The sequence below is a fragment of the Zingiber officinale genome, chromosome 1B, assembly GCF_018446385.1.
Source record: "Zingiber officinale cultivar Zhangliang chromosome 1B, Zo_v1.1, whole genome shotgun sequence".
Lineage (NCBI taxonomy): Eukaryota > Viridiplantae > Streptophyta > Magnoliopsida > Zingiberales > Zingiberaceae > Zingiber > Zingiber officinale.
In genome coordinates, this window is record NC_055986.1 from 170,270,324 (window position 1) to 170,288,518 (window position 18,195).

General features: G+C 36.7%; 3 protein-coding genes across 3 annotated transcripts; all 3 read left to right on the forward strand.

Annotated features, from left to right (window-relative positions):
• Positions 1–3,906: 3,906 nt before the first annotated feature.
• On the forward strand, positions 3,907–9,570 carry LOC122045137 (DDB1- and CUL4-associated factor homolog 1-like). Its single transcript, XM_042605220.1, has 11 exons — positions 3,907–4,293; positions 5,085–5,166; positions 5,264–5,380; positions 5,475–5,650; positions 5,739–6,654; positions 6,721–6,818; positions 6,945–7,362; positions 7,472–8,065; positions 8,155–8,334; positions 8,478–8,504; positions 8,702–9,570. Exons 1-11 carry the CDS (start codon positions 4,082–4,084, stop codon positions 9,392–9,394), a joined length of 3,513 nt encoding a protein of 1,170 aa, XP_042461154.1. The 5' UTR covers positions 3,907–4,081; the 3' UTR covers positions 9,395–9,570.
• Positions 9,571–10,247: 677 nt separating this feature from the next.
• Positions 10,248–15,462, forward strand: LOC121991815 (filament-like plant protein). Its single transcript, XM_042545860.1, has 4 exons — positions 10,248–10,530; positions 11,313–11,505; positions 13,017–14,815; positions 14,988–15,462. Exons 1-3 carry the CDS (start codon positions 10,468–10,470, stop codon positions 14,795–14,797), a joined length of 2,037 nt encoding a protein of 678 aa, XP_042401794.1. The 5' UTR covers positions 10,248–10,467; the 3' UTR covers positions 14,798–14,815; positions 14,988–15,462.
• Positions 15,463–16,168: 706 nt separating this feature from the next.
• Positions 16,169–18,012, forward strand: LOC121991821 (V-type proton ATPase 16 kDa proteolipid subunit). The gene is made up of 3 exons (XM_042545872.1): positions 16,169–16,331; positions 16,427–16,712; positions 17,716–18,012. The coding sequence occupies exons 1-3, from the start codon at positions 16,256–16,258 to the stop codon at positions 17,846–17,848; spliced, it is 495 nt and encodes a 164-aa protein (XP_042401806.1). The 5' UTR covers positions 16,169–16,255; the 3' UTR covers positions 17,849–18,012.
• The last annotated feature ends 183 nt before the right edge of the window (positions 18,013–18,195 follow it).

Consider the following 18,195-nt stretch of genomic DNA (forward strand, 5'->3'; position numbering starts at 1 on the left):
AGTTTGATATTTACATCCTATTTCTACGTGCATGCAATGGTTTCATACAAATTTCATAACATACATGGCTATTAATCAAGATTGTCCATATTCTTATAATCGATGTTTTAGAGGCTATAATTATACCTCACACCTTCAAGATTGTCCTATTTCTGCAAACCTTTTTTTTTGATTCGTGTTAACATTTTCTAGCAAGAGGAAATCATGGTATCTGTTTTTAAATCCATAACATGCATGGTTATAAGCATCGTTGTCCGTATACTTGGTGTGTCAAACATAATTGATCCCGTAGCATTTTAAACCCTATAAACCGTATCCTATATAAATCATGAAGTTATCTAGACATTTTTTTTTTAATTCACACATCCTAAACTAAGAACCGAATCTAGCATACACGTGTATGCTAAACATGGTTATGATCATAGCATCTTAAACGGAAGCTTAGTACGTTTAATCTAATATTTTTAGATTTTTTTTTTTTTTAATCTAATATTATCATGATAAGGAAGGAGGAGAAATATTATTCTAACTAACCAACCTGAGCTTAACACTTCTACCAAGGAAATCTAATATCCATAGTTTATAAGAATCAATAAATTCATAAGATGAGAAAAACATGCACAACCTTCCTAAAGTGTGAATATGATAGGCCAGCCACCATTACAATTTAGTAAGAGAACTATCCTCCTCAAGAAATCTGAAGTACTCTATTTACGTAAACCTTTAAAAACTTAAGAAAGAACTTAAACTAGAGTATCATATCTCAACCCATAGTATCCGAAGTTACAAACCATAGAAACTAACTAAAGCATTACGAGTTAGGAAACATGCCTTAAGTATTTAACTCCTAACTCCTTATTTTTCCTTGAAGCTCTAGTACCGGTGGAGAAATAAAAAGGGATGGGGAACTTTCTTAGGACTGACGGCAACATCCAAAGTAAGGTTTTGAGGATAAGACTTAATTACTTAAATAGAAGAGGGAGCTTAGACATTGTTTTTCTTTTTATATATTAAGTTATTAATTACATTAATTTCATATACATTTATATCCATATACTAATTTTATATATATATATATATATATATATATATATATATATAATCAAATTATATATTTCCATATATATATCATGTATACATAATAATTAACATATTATAGTTTTCTAAACATGCACGTTCCATTAAATTTATTTTTATATAATATATTATTTATATTAGTCATTAATTTGATATTGAATCAAATCTTCTATATATATCCATGTATATCATATATAATTTCACGTTTGAAGATACATTCATATCTTCGAGGTCACATATTAAAATCTCCTATATATCTTATAATTTTCCTATTTTCATTATTTATGTATATACTTTATATTTCCAATATTATTTATATTATTTATATGCATCAAATTTCCTATATATTTCCATCACATACACAAAATAATATATAATTCACATTTATAGTTTCCTAGTTATGATATACATGTTACGTTATGTATATATAAACTATATTAATCTTATATTTTATTTCTACATTAATTAGATGAATAACCGATAAAAATTTATACACTAAATATTTATAAATTTTATTATACTAAGTCATAAAAATTTATTTTCATATGTTATATAAATTTTTATCTACATACTAAATCTTATAACTTTATATAAAAATCTATTCGCATGAGTCATATAAATTTTTATATATTATTAGCATGGGCTGTTATTTACTAAGTCATATAAATTTTATATAAAATTTATATACATAGATTATATAATTTTTATACATATTTATGTAATTATATCATATATCAATTTTCTTTTCTTTTATGATCATCGAAATATATTAGAAATATTATTGCTAATAATATTTATCACTAATTAATTATATTAATTGAATATGGTGTACTTCTATTTTAAAATATTAATCAAGTAACTAATATAATAATTTTAGTTAATATTCACATTATAAAATATGATTATTGGTTTTGGGCGTTACATAAGAGTTCGACAATACATCTTGTACTTATTTCTGTACTTCATTTATGAGCTTTTAACTGTTGTAAGAAACTTCTCCTCCCCCAACACTATTGAAGGAGTTTCTTAGTACTTCTACTTATCTGGATTAACAACCACTTAAGTTATAATCAAATAATCCTCTACCTCTTATTTTATATTTTTATTATTTGTTTCTAATTAATTAAGTGTGTCCTTGCTAAATAAGTAGCAAGAGAAATTGAATTTCAAATTACAGATTATTCACCCTCCTCTAGTCAGTCCACCTTATCCAACTTGTATGAATTTCAAAAGTACAATCACAAATCTAGTTGCGTGGAATACTACCCACTACCCAGAATATAGGTTATAGCTCGACAAGGTCTAGAGGCATTAGAATTCTTCCACCACATGAGGATAATTCATTGTGCTATGAAGTTGAAGAACATCCTTATAAAAAAAAAAAAAAAATCAGACGGTGTAACATTAAGCTTGAAGTGATCGAACTGGTCCCATAGAAGTTTTCCATCGGCTACCAGGATAAATCAGAAAGTACTTGCGCCGAGTAGCCCAAACATCTAACATCCCTTGGTTGCATGCCCATTTGAAGGAGGAGAACATCCTTATAAAAAAAAATTGATTAACCAGACTGGGTAACGTTGAGCCTGGGGTAACTGGCCCAACCCCACGGAAGTTTCCCACTGGCCACCAGACTAAATTGGGAAGCGCTCGCAGCGGACAGCATTAATAAAATCATGAGGGTTTAGGCTTAAAGTGGACAATATTATATCATTGTGGAGATATCTAAATTCTTTTCGATCCTACAATTGGTATCAAAGTTCGGACTACCAGAAGACCTAGGTAAGGAAATCCTAATAGGACGGGTGGACCGAGGGGCAGGAAGACTTGGTGGGTGCACCGTAGCCCCGGGGGTGAAGAATATCCTTATCAAGAATTATAGCAGATGTGAAATCTCAATTTATTTTGATGACCGATATGAAACTTTATTTAGTGGGGTTAGCCTTTCCCAGGATCAGCTACCACAAAATTTTACAAAGTTAATGCAAAATGGTTTTCTTTCTGAACTAATACATGAAACTATTTTAACTCGAGGACTAGTTTTTTTTTCAATCCGAAGCAAATTATATAAGATAATTTATTGAATCTTTTTTAATATTTTTAGTAAATTATTATTTTTAATTATTTTTTTATTTTTTTTTTTCTATTTAGGTTGTTTTATATAATTTTTATCTTTTACAAATTATGATTTTGGATCAATATGAAACTCTGTTTAATTGATGTTAAAGACTATCTTTTGTTATTAAATAAAATTTCTATTTTTTTATTTTGGATTGTTTCTCTAAGTTTGTCTATTTTTTAATCAAATCCTATTTCTTTAGTCCCGTAACATAATCACTATTACAAAGGGCTTACTTATCATGATTAGAATCCAAAGGAAATGATCATGTAGAATGGCAGATCACTTGTGCTACGACAAATTTCAATTGCTCGCGATTTTTTTTTTAATTTTAATTTTTTAAATAATAATAATGACGTTGCGTGAAGGTTGGCCGGGTTTGGGCCCTAACTTTAGGCTCACTTGGTCCAATTCTTTAGATGCTTCAGGGTCGCGTCTCCTTCAAATTCGGGGTTCAGAGTTGTACATCCTTTACCAGACGGCTATGGCGCTGACCTATGCGCCACGGGCATGGTTTTGTGTGGGACCCGCAGTGGGGTCTACATTTTGGATCAATCACGAGGCAGTGTTCTGGTCATTGATTACACTCGCGTCGATGTCTTACTGGGCCATCGCATAGGCAAAAAGCTACCGCAGCATCGTCGATGGCGCTTAATCGGTTCCGACGGATTACCACAACTCTGGCCGGTAGGTTTAAGATACAAACATTCACAGAGCCATTGTGTTTCCTTCGCCCTCTCCGTTTCTCTCTCTCTTTCTCCGAGATCAATAATTGCGATCCTCCATTTCGTTCGCCGGCCTCGCCTCTGGCGATCCCGATCGCAGTACGATTGACGACGTCATCGACTAGGGAAGGTGGGCCGCCTAAAGAGGAGTTAGGTGCCCCTGATGGAGGCGGCGCGATCGGCGTCAGCGGAGGACATGGCGATGGCGGACGCGCCGGCGGAATCGGAGGAGAGGAAGGTGGAAAGCGAAGAGGACGAGGAGGCGCTGGTCGCCAGGGCGCAGAAGCTGATGGATAAGCTCCTCGACACTCTTGAGAATCCTAACCCTAAGCTACTCTATGCCCTCGCTTCGATGCTGGAGGCTCAAGAATCGAGGTTTGCTGTCTCTCGTTCCCTGCTTTCTCGTAACCGAGGATTCTAATAGATCATGGAATGAAAGCGAGTCCTTGTTTGGAATGCGCCGGTAATGGGACTGGGCTGGTTTGGGGGATTAAAAAGGGATTGTTGTCGTGAAAGTTCCGTGATTTTTATGACCTTTTTACGTTCTTTAATTGAATAACCGTATTTTGCTGTGTAAGAGAAATTTGATTTCTTTCTCTCCACACGTTGACGTCAACCAACAAATTTCTGAGATTTTTTCATTATTGAGTTTGTTAAATGTAATTCCAACCATTTGACATTATCGAAGTAAATAAACTACGCTTCTTAAGTTTATGGAGTGTCAATGACATGAACTGAACCTACGGAAAAACAATTTGGGAACAATGGAATATATTTATTGGTAATGACGAAGACTCTTTTTGTGTTTCTTTCCTTTGTTGGATACCTTGTATTGCGCACCAGGAATTAACTAGCGTTAGGGTAAATCCAGTATTTCATCTGCCTGTTCTACCATTTCCCTTTGGTTTAATCCAGTATTTCATCTGCCTGTTCTACCATTTCCCTTTGGTTTAATCCAGTATTTCATCTGCCTGTTCTGCCATTTCCCTTTGGTTTACTGGTTATCACGATTAGTAGTTTTTTTTTCCAGAATATTTAAGTTGCTGCATGTAGTATGATAAGTTGATTTTTTTTCCCACTCTTTTCCTATGGTCTCTGACATGCATATTTTAGCCTATCATCTTCCCCTCAGTTTGGTTGTTTTCCTTTTTTGCTATATTTTACAGATACCTTGAGGAATCTACAACTTCATCCTTGAGCAATGGCCGCTCTTCTCACACTATTGCGAGGTTGGTTAACTTAGTGCAGGTATTCCAGAACAGATGCACTTTCAAGTTAGTTGAACATGAATCTTATTATCTGGAGGCCATTCCACTAATGCCATGCCATGCCATGCCATTTTCAGGACAATGAAGATTTTTATGATGCCATATCATCCAAATTTTTATCAGAAAACAGATACTCTGTTGCTGTTCGTGCAGCTGCTGCAAGGCTGATTCTTAGTTTATCTTCAAGTTGGATCGTAAGCTAACATATATATTATACTTGTTAATAAGTGTGTTTTTTCTGCTGACACCACTTTTTTTGTTATGCTGCACCAATAAAACCATTTGAAGTACCCACATGTTTTTGATGATGTTGTCTTGGATAACATTAAAACCTGGTTGACGGATGACAATTTGGTCTCAAGTGACGGATGTAGACAAAAGGGTGGATTTGGAGATGATACGCCAACAGAATCAGAATTGTTGACAACTTATGCTACAGGACTTCTCGCTATAGCATTGGTCAGGTATAGCGAAATTATTTTATCTTGTTTGATTCATCTTCTATGTTTTACTTTGTTGTGCACTGTTTTATGAGAGTGCTGATTGTAACAGTGGTGGTCCAATTGTTGAAGACATCTTAACATCAGGTTTGTCAGCAAAGTTCATGCGCTATTTACGTACACAGGTACTTGGAGATGCCTATCCTGGTCAAAAAAATGTCACATATCCAGCTGAATCTACTAGGCATGGTTCAGTTTCTACCCATGTTAGAGGTCGAGAAGAAAATAGACTCAGATCACGGGAGTGCTCAGATCCTTGTTTGGAAGTACCAAGAGTTTCAGATCAAGGGATGTCAGATGATTTATATGTTAATCAGGATTGTGAAAGAGGAACCAGGCAAGTGGATTCAGGCAAATACTGGAGTGGAGATTCACTGAATTCTGAGCTAACTGATTCATCAACAATGGTTGGTGGTGCATATGAGGTGGCTGAGGAAAATGATGATCTCACCGAATGGCAGGATAAGAACTTGCTTGATGGGAGGTCAAAATATGCTGAAAGGCTTATTGCTGCAAGATCAGTTAGAGATGATGATCCTGAAAGTATGAGGGATGACTTGTCCAAGCGAAGGATCATCAAGGGTCTACAAAGGAGTAGAACAAAAACAAAGGTTACTGAAGGTAATTCAGATACTGACAGGATATTGGCATCACCTGATTCTGGACTACGAGTTGGTGGGAGTGGTAGAATTGGCAGGGACAGAAATTTCCTAATCCATGAAGAGGCCAAAAAATCTGTTGATCTTAAGAACATGCCAAGTAGGCTTGACTGCGAAGGTTTGGTTTCTGGAGAGGAGGAAGATGACCGTTTGATGGACTGTAATATTGGCTCAAAAGATATATCTGAAATAGTAAAGAAAGCAATTGGAGCTGCTGAAGCTGAAGCAAGAGCTGCTAATGCTCCTCCAGAAGCAATAAAAGCAGCAGGAGATGCTGCAGCTGAACTTGTGAAGACTGCTGCAGTAGAGGTAACTTTCACATGATCATCTTGCTTTATCATTTTCATACACTAATGTTACTCATTTGTTATCTAGTCATGGGAAAATACAAACGATGAAGAAGCTGCCATTTCAGCTGCTACTGCAGCTGCATCTACTGTGGTTGATGCTGCTATTGCTACAGAGGTCTCAAGGTAATTAAGTAGCCTCTTAATCTATTCAGCACATCTAAACACTTATTTTTTATTATTATTTTTTGGTTTGCTGTGCACATGTAATTCTTTTTTTTGTTGGCTAATTACAATTTTTTTCTGGTTTAGGAGTGAATGTCAAATTGATGATAATTTAATGGCATCCAAGGCTACAGAAGTGGAAGAGGATGAACAGCCCTTAGATATAATCATCTTGGATAAAGTGATTCTGGCAAGACTTAGACAAAAATATTGCATTCAGTGCCTTGAAACTCTGGGAGAATATGTTGAAGCTTTTGGTCCTATTCTACATGAAAAGGGTGTTGATGTCTGCCTTGCCTTGTTGCAAAAGAGCTTCGAAGAAAAACCGAGTCGTTTAGCTTTACTGCCAGAAGTGCTCAAACTTATATGTGCCTTAGCTGCCCATCGCAAATTTGCTGCATTATTTGTTGATCGTGGTGGAATGCAAAAACTTCTTTCTGTCCCTAGAGTTTTGCAGACTTACTTTGGTCTTTCATCATGCTTATTTACCATTGGTTCTCTCCAGGTACTAGTGAAGCACATTAAGTGGAGAACAATTCTCTCCTTTTTCAATTCTTACTAAGTGCACCATCCATGTTTGCTTTATCAAGTCATTTAATGATATATTTTTGCAGGGTATTATGGAACGTGTCTGTGCGCTTCCATCTGATGTGGTGGGTAAGGTGGTTGAGTTAGCTCTTCAGCTTCTGTTATGTCCCCAAGACCAAGCTAGAAAAAATGCAGCTATCTTTTTTGCTGCTGCTTTTGTGTTCAGAGCAGTTCTGGATGCCTTTGGCGCACAGGATGGCTTGCAGAAAATGTTAAATCTCTTGCACAGTGCTGCCACAGTTCGAATGGGTGGGAATTCTAGCACGCCAGTGATATCTGACACAGTTCTCAGAAATGATCGAGCAGAAGTACTTAGTGCATTGGAAAAGCAGATTGCTTATCATACCTGTGTTGCATTACGGCAATATTTTAGAGCCCATCTTCTCTTGCTTGTAGATTCTCTTCGTCCAAATAAAAGTAATAAAACTATGGCACGAAATGCTCCAAGTGCAAGGGCTGCATATAAACCACTTGACATCAGCAATGAGTCTATGGATGCAGTGTTTCTTCAGATACAACGTGATAGGAAGCTAGGACATGCTTTTGTAAAAGTTCGTTGGCCTCCAGTTGATAAATTTTTGGCAAATAATGGTCATATAACCATGTTGGAGTTGTGTCAGGTCCAAGCAGCTCCTTTCCTTTGTCTGGTCAGTGAAATTTTATTTCCTTGGTTGTATTTATCTGATTATGGCTTCTTTTCTATATGCAGGCGCCACCTGTTGAGCGCTATCTGCATGATTTGGCCCAGTATGCATTAGGTGTTCTTCATATTGTCACTTTCATACCCTATAGCCGGAAATCAATTATTTCTGCTACTTTGAGCAACAACCGTTTTGGTATGGCAGTTATTTTAGACTCAGCTAATGGTGCCGGTTATGTTAATCCTGAGGTATAATTTGCAATTTGTTGAGATTATGATTGCAATCAAACATTACTTTTACCTTGCACACACAATTGTTCACACACAAATTTCAGTATATGTATAAATAACTTTCTTATTTTCCGTGTTATTTTTCTGTACTTTTGTGTTAGGTAATCCATCCAGCATTGAATGTCTTGGTAAATTGCGTCCTTGCGATATGTAGATTGAAAATAGCATTGGCGAAAAGAAAAAAATTTGAGATTGATATGACCTTCTATACTTTATGAATGTGGATCAAAGTATCAAACAATTAGTTATTGCGCATTGTAGAATTTATGCACATGTATTTCTTCACACTTCCTTTTTTATTGACATATGCTCTGATGATATGTAGATTATTATAAATTCTGAGGTGTGGGATCTTCGGAAATTCAAGCTTTTGAGAACAGTGCCCTCTCTGGACCAGACGGTAATTACATTCAATGGTGGTGGAGATGTCATATATGCAACTCTTAGGCGCAACCTTGAAGATGTTACATCAGCTATTAATACTCGTCGTGTCCGACACCCACTGTTTCCAGCCTTCCGCACCATTGACGCAATGAACTATACTGACATTGCAACTGTCCAAGTTGACCGTTGCATACTCGACTTTGCCACTGACAACACTGACACCTTTGTTGGGGTTGTCGCAATGGATGATCATGATGAGGTGGTCTCCTCTGCAAGGCTCTTTGAAATTGGGAGGAGGAAACCAACTGATGATGATTCTGACCCTGACGATGGAGGTGAAACTGATGATGAGGATGAAGAAAATGATGAATCTGATGCAGACGTGGACGCTATATTAGAAGCCGAGTTCGATGCAGGTGAAGATAGTGACTCAGAAGGCACGAGCAACGACGAGGAAGATGAGGATGTTGACAGTGCAGATGAACTAGATGAAGATGCAGATTTCAATCTTGAGAATGAAGAGGAACAGGGGCTGTTGGAGTTGATTGCCGAGGGCGACGAGGATGGCGATGAAGATTATGGTGAGGCAGGTGGATCTTTAAGCAGTGGAGATGAAGGAGATTTTGCTTTCTAGATCCATATGGGCCATTGAACAATAGTGGTTTCATCAATGTAATTACCACAATATTTCTGGAAGTAGAATCTATGAGGAACTCATAATTGTAAGTAAAATAGATTAGTGGGAGAGTGAGTTCAATGGGGAACTAACATCTTGACTCCTTGGTAAGGAAAAAAAAAAACTTTATTCAATTCTTTTATATGTTTTATCTTTTTTGTTTCATTCGTTACCTTGAAGTTGATTCAGCTTCGATTAGGAATTTAGAGGACTTATTGTTGCCACAAGTAACCTTTTCGAATGCCTTATTATCATCATCATTTTTAAAAAAGAAAATTTCATTATTTTTTCGGTACCGTTCTACCAGGCTTATCGAATGGTAAATATCGAATTATAGAGTGGATATCATCTTTTTTGAGCATCCGCATGCTAAACTTCAATATTGCTTATTGGAATCGGCGAATCAGCACTTTATTAAAGAACTAGCCTGCTCTATTGTTTAAGCAAGCAAGCTTCTCGGACGGCAGGGTGAGATCGAATTTTATATTTTCTTCTGAAATTCAACTTGCAGACAATCGAACCATCACTGCTCGGTGAACCGTGGTCCGTTACCACACAGCAACAGCCTTTTGGTTAAAAAAGGAAAGCCCAACTCGAATTCAAAATTAACTTCGACTCCCTTAGTCTGCTGCATCCGCTGTCAAACTCAATCAGATCACAGGAAAAACCAGTCGTCTGTTTCGTTACTTTACTTCCACGTGGGAGAATCCCATAGGGCTGTGACCTGATTTCGCTGTATGATGTCTCTGTATCAAGGAGCGGATCGCCCTCGCCCAGCATCTCCGCTGCTATGTCCTCCCTTCGTTGTCTCCTTCCTCCTTCCTCGCTTTCGCCTTCTAAAACCTTATCGAGGCTTCGCAACTTGAGTTGCTTTCCTCCTCTTTTTCCTTATTTTTTCTCTTTAGACTCCCGCTCTCTGTCGATGAGAGATTGCATTCTCGGCGAAGTGTGGGAGGCGAGATTTGATGGGTTTGGGGGCACGTTGTTCCGGCTTCGAGTTTATGTGAGGACTCACTGAAATAGTGTTGAAGATGAACCCTGGCGAGACGGAGAGCTCCGGATCGTTGTTTTCCACTGAGTACTTGGATAAACAGGTCAAATTGTTTTTTTTTTTTTTTTTTTTTTTCGTTCGAGTATTCTTCTTGAAGCACTACAACAATTTTAGAATTGTATTTATATGCTCATAGTAAATGGCATTCATTCATTATGGCCCATCTTTGGTGCCGTTTTTACCATTTCCTAATTCTCTGCTCAAACTTTCGTCTCTCACTCCTGCGGTATGCAGACAAGAAATGACCTTTTTTCGCGTGTCTTCTTCATGCATATGGCTCACTTGTCAAGTTCAGTGGAGCATGTGGTTAAGGATTGTTTCCTTTGTTTTTTTTGTTTTGGCTTCTGTAGAATGCAATTATGGAGTGTTTGAAAGTCGATGTAAATGATGCTTTGGTTTGCTAAGATGGGTCACAAGTTAGCGAATTATTTCATAAAATGGATCTCTCTGTAACTATTCCTGAGCAAATAGAGAAAGGGGAAATTACTATACAGCTTTTAATGAGTCTTTGTGGCTAATCTTTGCATACTTGGGACTTGGTAACTAAATGTGAAGAGGTGCCTAGTGCATTACCACATCGAGGGATATGTGGCTTCTCGCTTACAATTAGAAAGTTTATTTTGTGTCTAGCTCATCACCCATGTCATAAAGCAGATATTGTCTTGGTGGTGCGAGTTATGTCTAAATGTACTCAATTGTTGCTATAGTCTTATCTGCATTCAAGCAGTGTCTTATGATCCTGATCCTTACATCTCAGGATGTGTAGACACTTTAATTATTCAAATTATATGGAAGTTGAATAAATATCTGGAAAACGAATTGCAGGAGGTAGCAAGGGAATCTCTAGTTGGTTCTTCAACAAACCTTGCCCAATTGTCAAATGATCCAAACAATAATTTACAAGTAGATGGAATTGCAAAGCACCTCGCCGAGAAACTATCTGCTTCTCTTGAAAGTATATGTGCTAAAGAGGAATTGGTCAAGCAGCATGCAAAAGTTGCTGAAGAAGCCCTTTTAGGTAATTTTCCCTCCTTATCCAAGTACCTTAATGTGCAATCATTTGAAGCATTTCAGCTGAAACTAGTGAACTCTTTTTAGATGGATAATCAGGAACTAGTGTGAATAATCATCTCACCTCACTCCTTGCACCACTACTGACTGCCCAGCCCAAATATAGTGCTCATGCTTCTTAACATGGAAAAAAATCATGGTAGGCAATGTTGTGTGAAAGTTGTTCAATCCACTAAAAGATGATCTTTATATAAATTCCTTTTTACTACTGCAGGTTGTATGTTGTAGCTTTGCCTAATTTCTTATATTCCCACATATAAGATGAAGCTACAGACTATAGGTTTCTGATACTCCTATGTAGTTGCATTTATTTCCTACGGAATATAAGCCTTTTGTACAATAGGTTGATATCTTTCTTAACAGTGCTCAAATCCTGCTTGTATGAAAAATGGTTAATTAATATAAATATTCCAAACTTCATTCATTAAAAAATGGTTGATTAATATTCATATCCTAAACTTTTAATCTTTGTTTTTCAAACCTTCAAAGCGTTTCAGTTGCGTTCAGTCAATGCCCCAACTTCTTAAACAATTTTAAATTTATGCGGCAATCTTGTAAATTTTTTATTTGTTAAACCTCTTTTCTCATTAAAATAATATTTATAATTGGAAAATATTATTTATTTATTTTTACTTGAAATAGTTTCTTCATTCAAAAAATAAATTGCCATCTAATGATGATATGCTTATTTGTATAGAAAAAAAATTGGAATTGTTGTTCAAATGAACGGAAAATAACTATTAAAATTAAAAATGTTATATGAATAATTGGATGGCTTGAAACAACTTAAAATGTTTAGATATTGATTAGAAATCAGTGAAACTTTTGGATAGTTTTGAAATTTTTTTTTGGAGGTTTAGGGTATTTTAAATAATCACCCTTCAAAAAATATTATCTCATCAATGCATGTGTTGGGTTTTTGGCCTGTCAAATGAAGTATTCGAAGGGACAATATTAAGCATATAAATATAAAAATTGATTTATTACCTAATATCTTGATGTTTCAAGGATAAATGGTTAGTCAATTAACTTTTAGCACATTTAATATAGAAAGAGAATAATACCATTGTGTTTGGCACAAAGGAAACTAATTGAGGTTGGTGTTCAAATGTGTCAATTTCAAGTCATGTCTTTGATGTGTGCTTGACATATAGTATGCAATTGGCATGTACTTGACAATTGTGTGATAAATTTCTGTGTTGTAATAGTTCTTTTGCTTTTTAGTCATTTCTTAACAATTTCAACAATCTTTGATATTGATGCAATAATTAGTAGACTGTTAAATAAAACCTCAGTTAAATAGATGGAACTTGTTTTTCAGGAAAATAACAGGTAAATATTTAAGACCAGAAGTTCCATTCATGTTGTTGTTCAAGCTATATATAGTAAGATGACTAGTAATGTTTACCAGTGCATGAGCTAATCAAAACATTTATGAAATTTCAATTACCTTGCTAGGGTGGGAGACGTCCAAAAAGGAAGTAATATCTATAAAGCAGCAGCTCAAAGATGCAATACAGATGAACACTTCCCTTGAGGAAAGACTTGGCCATGTTGATGATGCCCTCAAAGAATGTGTCAGGCAACTTCGGCAATCAAGGGAAGAACAAGAGGAAAGAATCCAGGAGGCCATCATCAAGAAAGCCTCTGAATGGAAGTCACAGAAATCTCGACTTGAAACCTGTCTAACTGAGCTCCAATCTCAGCTGGAAGCTAAAACAAAGACTGACTCCCTGCTCATTCATGAGCTTTGCTTAAAAATTGAGATTCTTGAGAAAGAAAATGCTTCATTGAAATGTGAATTGGTTTCTTTAAATGAGGATTTCGATACCCGAACACTAGATATGGAACTCAGTATCAGAGCTGCAGAAACGTCTAGTAAACAGCATTTGGAGAGCATTAAAAAGGTGAGAAAGCTTGAAGCTGAATGCAGAAGCTTGCGTGCTAGGACACCTAAATCATCATTGCTTAATGATTCCAGGCTCATCTGTAATTCCTTGTATGGAGAGTCTCTTACAGATAGCCAGTCTGATAGTGCTGAAAAATTGTTTAGTCTGGACAATGAGCTAAGCATTCCAGATTCATGGGCGTCCGCTTTAATTTCTGAGCTCGATCAGTTCAGAAATGAAAATCAAACTATCAAAAATATTAATAGCCCAGTGGAAATTGACCTGATGGATGACTTCCTTGAGATGGAGAGGTTTGCTGCATTAACTGAAGCTGACTATGGAAGTTCTAGTTTGGAGCATGAAGCTGATATAGATCTTGGGAATCTAAGACAGATATCTTCTAGTAAGATAGCCATGCTGGAAGAGAAGATTGAGAAAATGACAGATGAAAAAGAAGTACTAAAGACGACTTTAGCTGAAGCCAACAGCCAGCTAGAAATTTCTTGCAATCAGTGTGTAGTAGTCGAGAATGAATTGGCTGAATTACACGGGCAACTCAGTTTAGTTAGTGGTGAGAAGAACACTCTAGAGATAAAACTAGAAATATTAGAGGCGAATCGAAAGAGGATGGAACTTGAGCATGAAGCTGCATACAAGGAAATCATGAATTTAAAACATAGAGTAGAATTATTAGAAGGAGAAGTTGAGGTAGAAGAGCCATTAATTGCAAAACTCGCCAGCAGATGTCAGAATGCTGAACCAGTGGACTTGGAACAGAAGGAAAATGAACTTGAGAATAAATATGCATACTGGGAAAGTACCAAGTCAGAGAAGATTAATTTGTTAGAAGAAGATGAAGAGAAGAGAATACCTAATGGGAGTGCATGTATATATCTGAACATGGATACCTTTGACTCAAAGAAAAAGGAATTGAATTGGCAGGTTGAATCAAAAACCTTTGAACCTTCAAAACTACATGAGAGGTTTGATCCAACTGAAAGGAAATCTGAGGTGTTTGGTGCACAGCTTGCAGCAAATCATCCAATTACCAAAGTCATTAATGCAATGGCAGATTTACCATATGGAGAAGTTAGAGAGGATACCTCATTGTCTGGAGATTGTGAGTTTGATGCAGATCTTCCAGAGGCTAAGAAAATAGAACTAGTTGTGCAACTGGAGTTAGAACAGATGGAAGTACAGACCCTGCAAGAGAAGGTGCATATTCTGGATAAACAAATGGAGGGTGAGAAGGAATTGGCTGGTGAATTTGAATCAAGGTGTTATACACTGGAAGATGAATTATCTAGGAAAAGGCAAGATGATTTGCAGCTGTTTGCAAACTCAAATTAACCACTGAAGAGCAGACAAGTAATGTACATTTGTTTTATCATGCATTTCATGCCTGATAGTTGCGCTTAAAATTCTGGCTCTTTCTTAGAGCCATCATATCTCAATATCTTCTTGATATAATTTTTCAGTTTCTTCAAAAGATTCCTAATATTTCAAATGCGATCTTATTAACTACTTAATGGCTCTACAGGAAAATAAGATTGTTCCGGCATCTGGAAGCCTTGCGGAGTGCCAGAAGACCATGGCTGCACTTAACTTGCAGCTCAAATCATTAGCTACTTTGGGGGACTTCTTGTCTGAAGCAAAGACACCAGAATCAAGTGGAGAGGTAATGGGACAACTTGAAGGGGAGCCCAACATATTGGATTTTACCAGTTCCCTGGAAAAAATAGATGACCCCTCCGTTCTTTGCAGTAGCACACAGTTAGATAATCTCACAGAAAAGCAACTTCTGTATATTCCAAGGTGAGAGATGGAAACATGAAACAATTTTTTAAGTAGCTTTTGTAGTTTGTTTAACAGATGTCAACAGGTGTTAGTTACCCAATGCAAAATCCAGCTTAATTGACCTTACTGAGGAAATAATATTAGAAGCTGAGCTCTTGCATTGTATATTTAACATGCATAATTGAATTAATTACATGGTTTAAAATTTTGAGTTGTCATACTGTTTTGCTTGTTGATCCTGTGACTTCCGCAAGCTAAGATTTTGTTAGTAGAGTTGACAATATTAAATACTACTTAACAAACATCTGAAAATGCAATATGACTTAAATATATAGATGAAGCTGATATATTTTTAAAATTATTAATAATTTTTAGATTACATATGCTAGAGGTGATCAATGAGATTCTTTTCTCATCTCCTATTTAATTCCTTGTGCTAATTAGGTCCATCTGGTTCTTATAATTAGGAATGAATTGTTAGCATGAGATAATATTTTTCATTTTTTTAAACAGTAAAGTTCTTACTCTTCTATATATTTCTAAATACAAAAAAAAAAACATCATTCTATTTCATTATTTTTTCTATCGTATTCCGTTTCTTTTTATTTAACCATATATTTTTCAAAATAATAAAAAATGATAATTCTATTTGTGTCGCTTTTCTCTTCTCTATATCTATGTTTAAATGCATTAAAATAATTCTAAAATTCTTTTTCATTTCTATCTAATTTGTGTGCCCACGTAAACACAGCGACAACAGTTGTTCGGATTTCATTATTAAATAAGAAGAAATTATATTAAATGACGTAACAGCCCATCACAAAGTCGAGCTATTTCTGTGGTACATCCGTTATATATAACAGAAATGGGGGATATTTTAGGACTATTATCTTTGTTTGTGGCAACGGAATAAATCTCGATCACATTTTTTCTTCGGATCTGACCTTTGCACGCCTGCCTCTTCTTCCTCCTCCGCAGGAACTAGGGTTTCGTCGAGACTCCTCCGCCACGATGTCTAGCTTCAGCGGCGACGAAACTGCCCCTTTCTTCGGATTCCTCGGCGCGGCCGCAGCCCTCGTCTTCTCCTGTAATTTTCCCCAATTTCTGCGACCTTTATCTCGGACTCCTATTCCGTTCGAATCAAAAGGTTCGTTTCTTGAAATGTTTTTCATTCTTCTGCAGGCATGGGGGCGGCGTACGGCACGGCGAAGAGCGGCGTCGGGGTGGCGTCCATGGGTGTGATGCGGCCGGAGCTCGTGATGAAGTCGATAGTTCCCGTTGTCATGGCCGGAGTTCTGGGGATTTACGGTCTCATCATTGCGGTGATCATAAGCACCGGGATCAACCCCAAGGCCAAGTCGTACTACCTTTTTGATGGGTATGCCCATCTCTCTTCTGGCTTGGCTTGTGGTCTTGCAGGACTTTCAGCTGGTATGGCCATTGGCATCGTGGGAGATGCTGGAGTCAGGTAGTTGTTGTTTGAGATCCTTTCTAGATTCGATAGTGCTCTCTATTCCTCTTTTTTTTTTTTGGTCTAATTATTGACTACGAGCTCTCTAACCTTGTCTTCTGTTATCACATATTTGTCCATTTATCCTCTGATAGTCCTTTCATAAAAGAGCAATTTATTTTTCTAGGTCATGTGTGTAGAATTGGTCAATTGCTTTCTATCTTATATGTTGTTGCAGTCAACGTGATCAAGGGTGTATTTTTCACATCATTAATTGTTATAGTTAAATTACAAAGACCTTGAAGTTCTTCTCTGATATTGAAAAAGAGAGGTAAAGTGTACAAAATTCTACTAGGTGTGCTCATCACGATTCACGAACAAAGTGACCGTGTATAATTAGAAAGTAGGAGTGCAAGGAGTTCAAATAGCATATAGACCAAAAAGGGAATGCATTTAGGGATTTCAAACTCAAGAGAATAGAGGGTCATTGTTGTCTCGTGAAACTGGTTAGGGTTATGTTTACGTAGTTGAAACAAATAATAGTTCTGTAATAATTTAACCCAACGTTACACTTGCCCTCTCATAAAGCCAACAAATGTACAAATTTCATACCTTTACATTCAGTAGGTTATAGTGATTGAAGTTAGGATAATTTTTTTTTTTGGGTAATCTAGCTGTCTGGGCTTTGCTTGACTAATCTTGGAGGTAGATAGTTTTTCCTCTGATTCGTCTACTGGATAAATCCAAAGCACAATTTATGCACACTTAGAGGTTGACTTTCATAATCATCCCCACTACAATTCAAACTCTTCTCCTCTTATTTATCCTCTGAGTGTTTTATCACTACACACCCGTAGGGGCGAAGTTAGGATAATATTGCAGCAAAAGGTGATAACCCTCACTTTGAGGGCCCTTCTAGGACTGCCCCTCATGAATCTAACATTTCTTCCTTTAGTTCTTGTTGCAAAGGGACGGCACATGGGGTACAATCTACTGATCATATTGTTGCGTTTAACTGCAGAGCCAACGCCCAGCAGCCGAAGTTGTTCGTAGGTATGATTCTCATACTCATCTTCGCAGAAGCTCTCGCCCTTTACGGCCTCATTGTCGGCATCATCCTTTCTTCTCGGGCTGGCCAATCTCGAGCAGACTAACACCGCCACATTTATGACCGTCAGCATTATTTCAATCACACTTATCGTATGTAAATTTATTCTGTCGAGACTGTGTTGCTACTTTACGGATAAGAGTCGCGCGTTTCTGTGGACTCGCATCACTTTGCTCTATAATAATTAATCTGGTGTTGTGAACTTTTTAATCTTGGTATTTTTCCTGTGTCGCTTTTTGTTGATTATGAATGCCTTTGCTGCAAACGTGCAAAGTTGATTGATGTTGAATAATTAGTTGCTCCTATATATATATATATATATATATATAGTTTGTGGGAATTTGCTTGATAGTATTGGAACTAATAATATGCAGTAAATTTTTTCATTATAGT

Excerpts from the sequence above, each read along its gene's own strand:
- LOC121991821 (XM_042545872.1), top strand. The coding sequence starts at position 16,256 with ATGTCTAGCTTCAGCGGCGACGAAACTGCCCCTTTCTTCGGATTCCTC. Across the intron at positions 16,332-16,426 it reads CGCAGCCCTCGTCTTCTCCT|GCATGGGGGCGGCGTACGGC; the intron begins GTAATTTTCCCC and ends ATTCTTCTGCAG. Across the intron at positions 16,713-17,715 it reads GTGGGAGATGCTGGAGTCAG|AGCCAACGCCCAGCAGCCGA; the intron begins GTAGTTGTTGTT and ends GTTTAACTGCAG.
- LOC121991815 (XM_042545860.1), top strand. The coding sequence starts at position 10,468 with ATGAACCCTGGCGAGACGGAGAGCTCCGGATCGTTGTTTTCCACTGAG. Across the intron at positions 10,531-11,312 it reads CTGAGTACTTGGATAAACAG|GAGGTAGCAAGGGAATCTCT; the intron begins GTCAAATTGTTT and ends AACGAATTGCAG. Across the intron at positions 11,506-13,016 it reads TGCTGAAGAAGCCCTTTTAG|GGTGGGAGACGTCCAAAAAG; the intron begins GTAATTTTCCCT and ends TTACCTTGCTAG.
- LOC122045137 (XM_042605220.1), top strand. The coding sequence starts at position 4,082 with ATGGAGGCGGCGCGATCGGCGTCAGCGGAGGACATGGCGATGGCGGAC. Across the intron at positions 5,167-5,263 it reads GGTTGGTTAACTTAGTGCAG|GACAATGAAGATTTTTATGA; the intron begins GTATTCCAGAAC and ends TGCCATTTTCAG. Across the intron at positions 7,363-7,471 it reads TTACCATTGGTTCTCTCCAG|GGTATTATGGAACGTGTCTG; the intron begins GTACTAGTGAAG and ends ATATTTTTGCAG.